At 46.4% G+C, this 291-nt stretch overlaps 1 protein-coding gene across 1 annotated transcript in view; it reads right to left on the reverse strand.

Moving 5' to 3' along the window:
• Nucleotides 1–23: 23 nt before the first annotated feature.
• The window catches only part of CSUI_010467 (proteasome subunit beta type 7), a 2,037-nt gene continuing 1,769 nt past the window's right edge, over nucleotides 24–291 (reverse strand). The window contains exon 1 of the mRNA XM_068070570.1: nucleotides 24–291. This exon is cut by the window's right edge and continues 1,769 nt beyond it. Coding sequence (XP_067917453.1) covers nucleotides 29–291 — 263 coding nt within the window. The 3' untranslated portion in view covers nucleotides 24–28.

A 291-nucleotide genomic window follows, 5' to 3' on the forward strand; every position in this document is an offset into this window, starting at 1 on the left:
TTTCTTTCTTCCTTCCTTCCTCTCTCTTCTATCTATCATATCTGCCCGAGTTTCTGCACGTCTTCGAGGTGTCTTTCCTTCTTACTTTGGAGTTTGTATTCAAGCGATGGAGTTCGACATGTACAGCTAGCCAATCGCACATATGGTCAAGATCAGCGGCTGTCCCTGCACCAGCTGCATACATGTTATTTGCAATACGATGGAGTTTATTGCAATTTTTATCCGCAACGATCGTCCCTTCTGTCGCTCGAGTATCTGCTCCTAGGACCACCCCGTCTTTACACACAACCC

Source organism: Cystoisospora suis, assembly GCF_002600585.1.
Source record: "Cystoisospora suis strain Wien I chromosome Unknown contig_7524, whole genome shotgun sequence".
In the NCBI taxonomy this organism is placed as follows: domain Eukaryota; phylum Apicomplexa; class Conoidasida; order Eucoccidiorida; family Sarcocystidae; genus Cystoisospora; species Cystoisospora suis.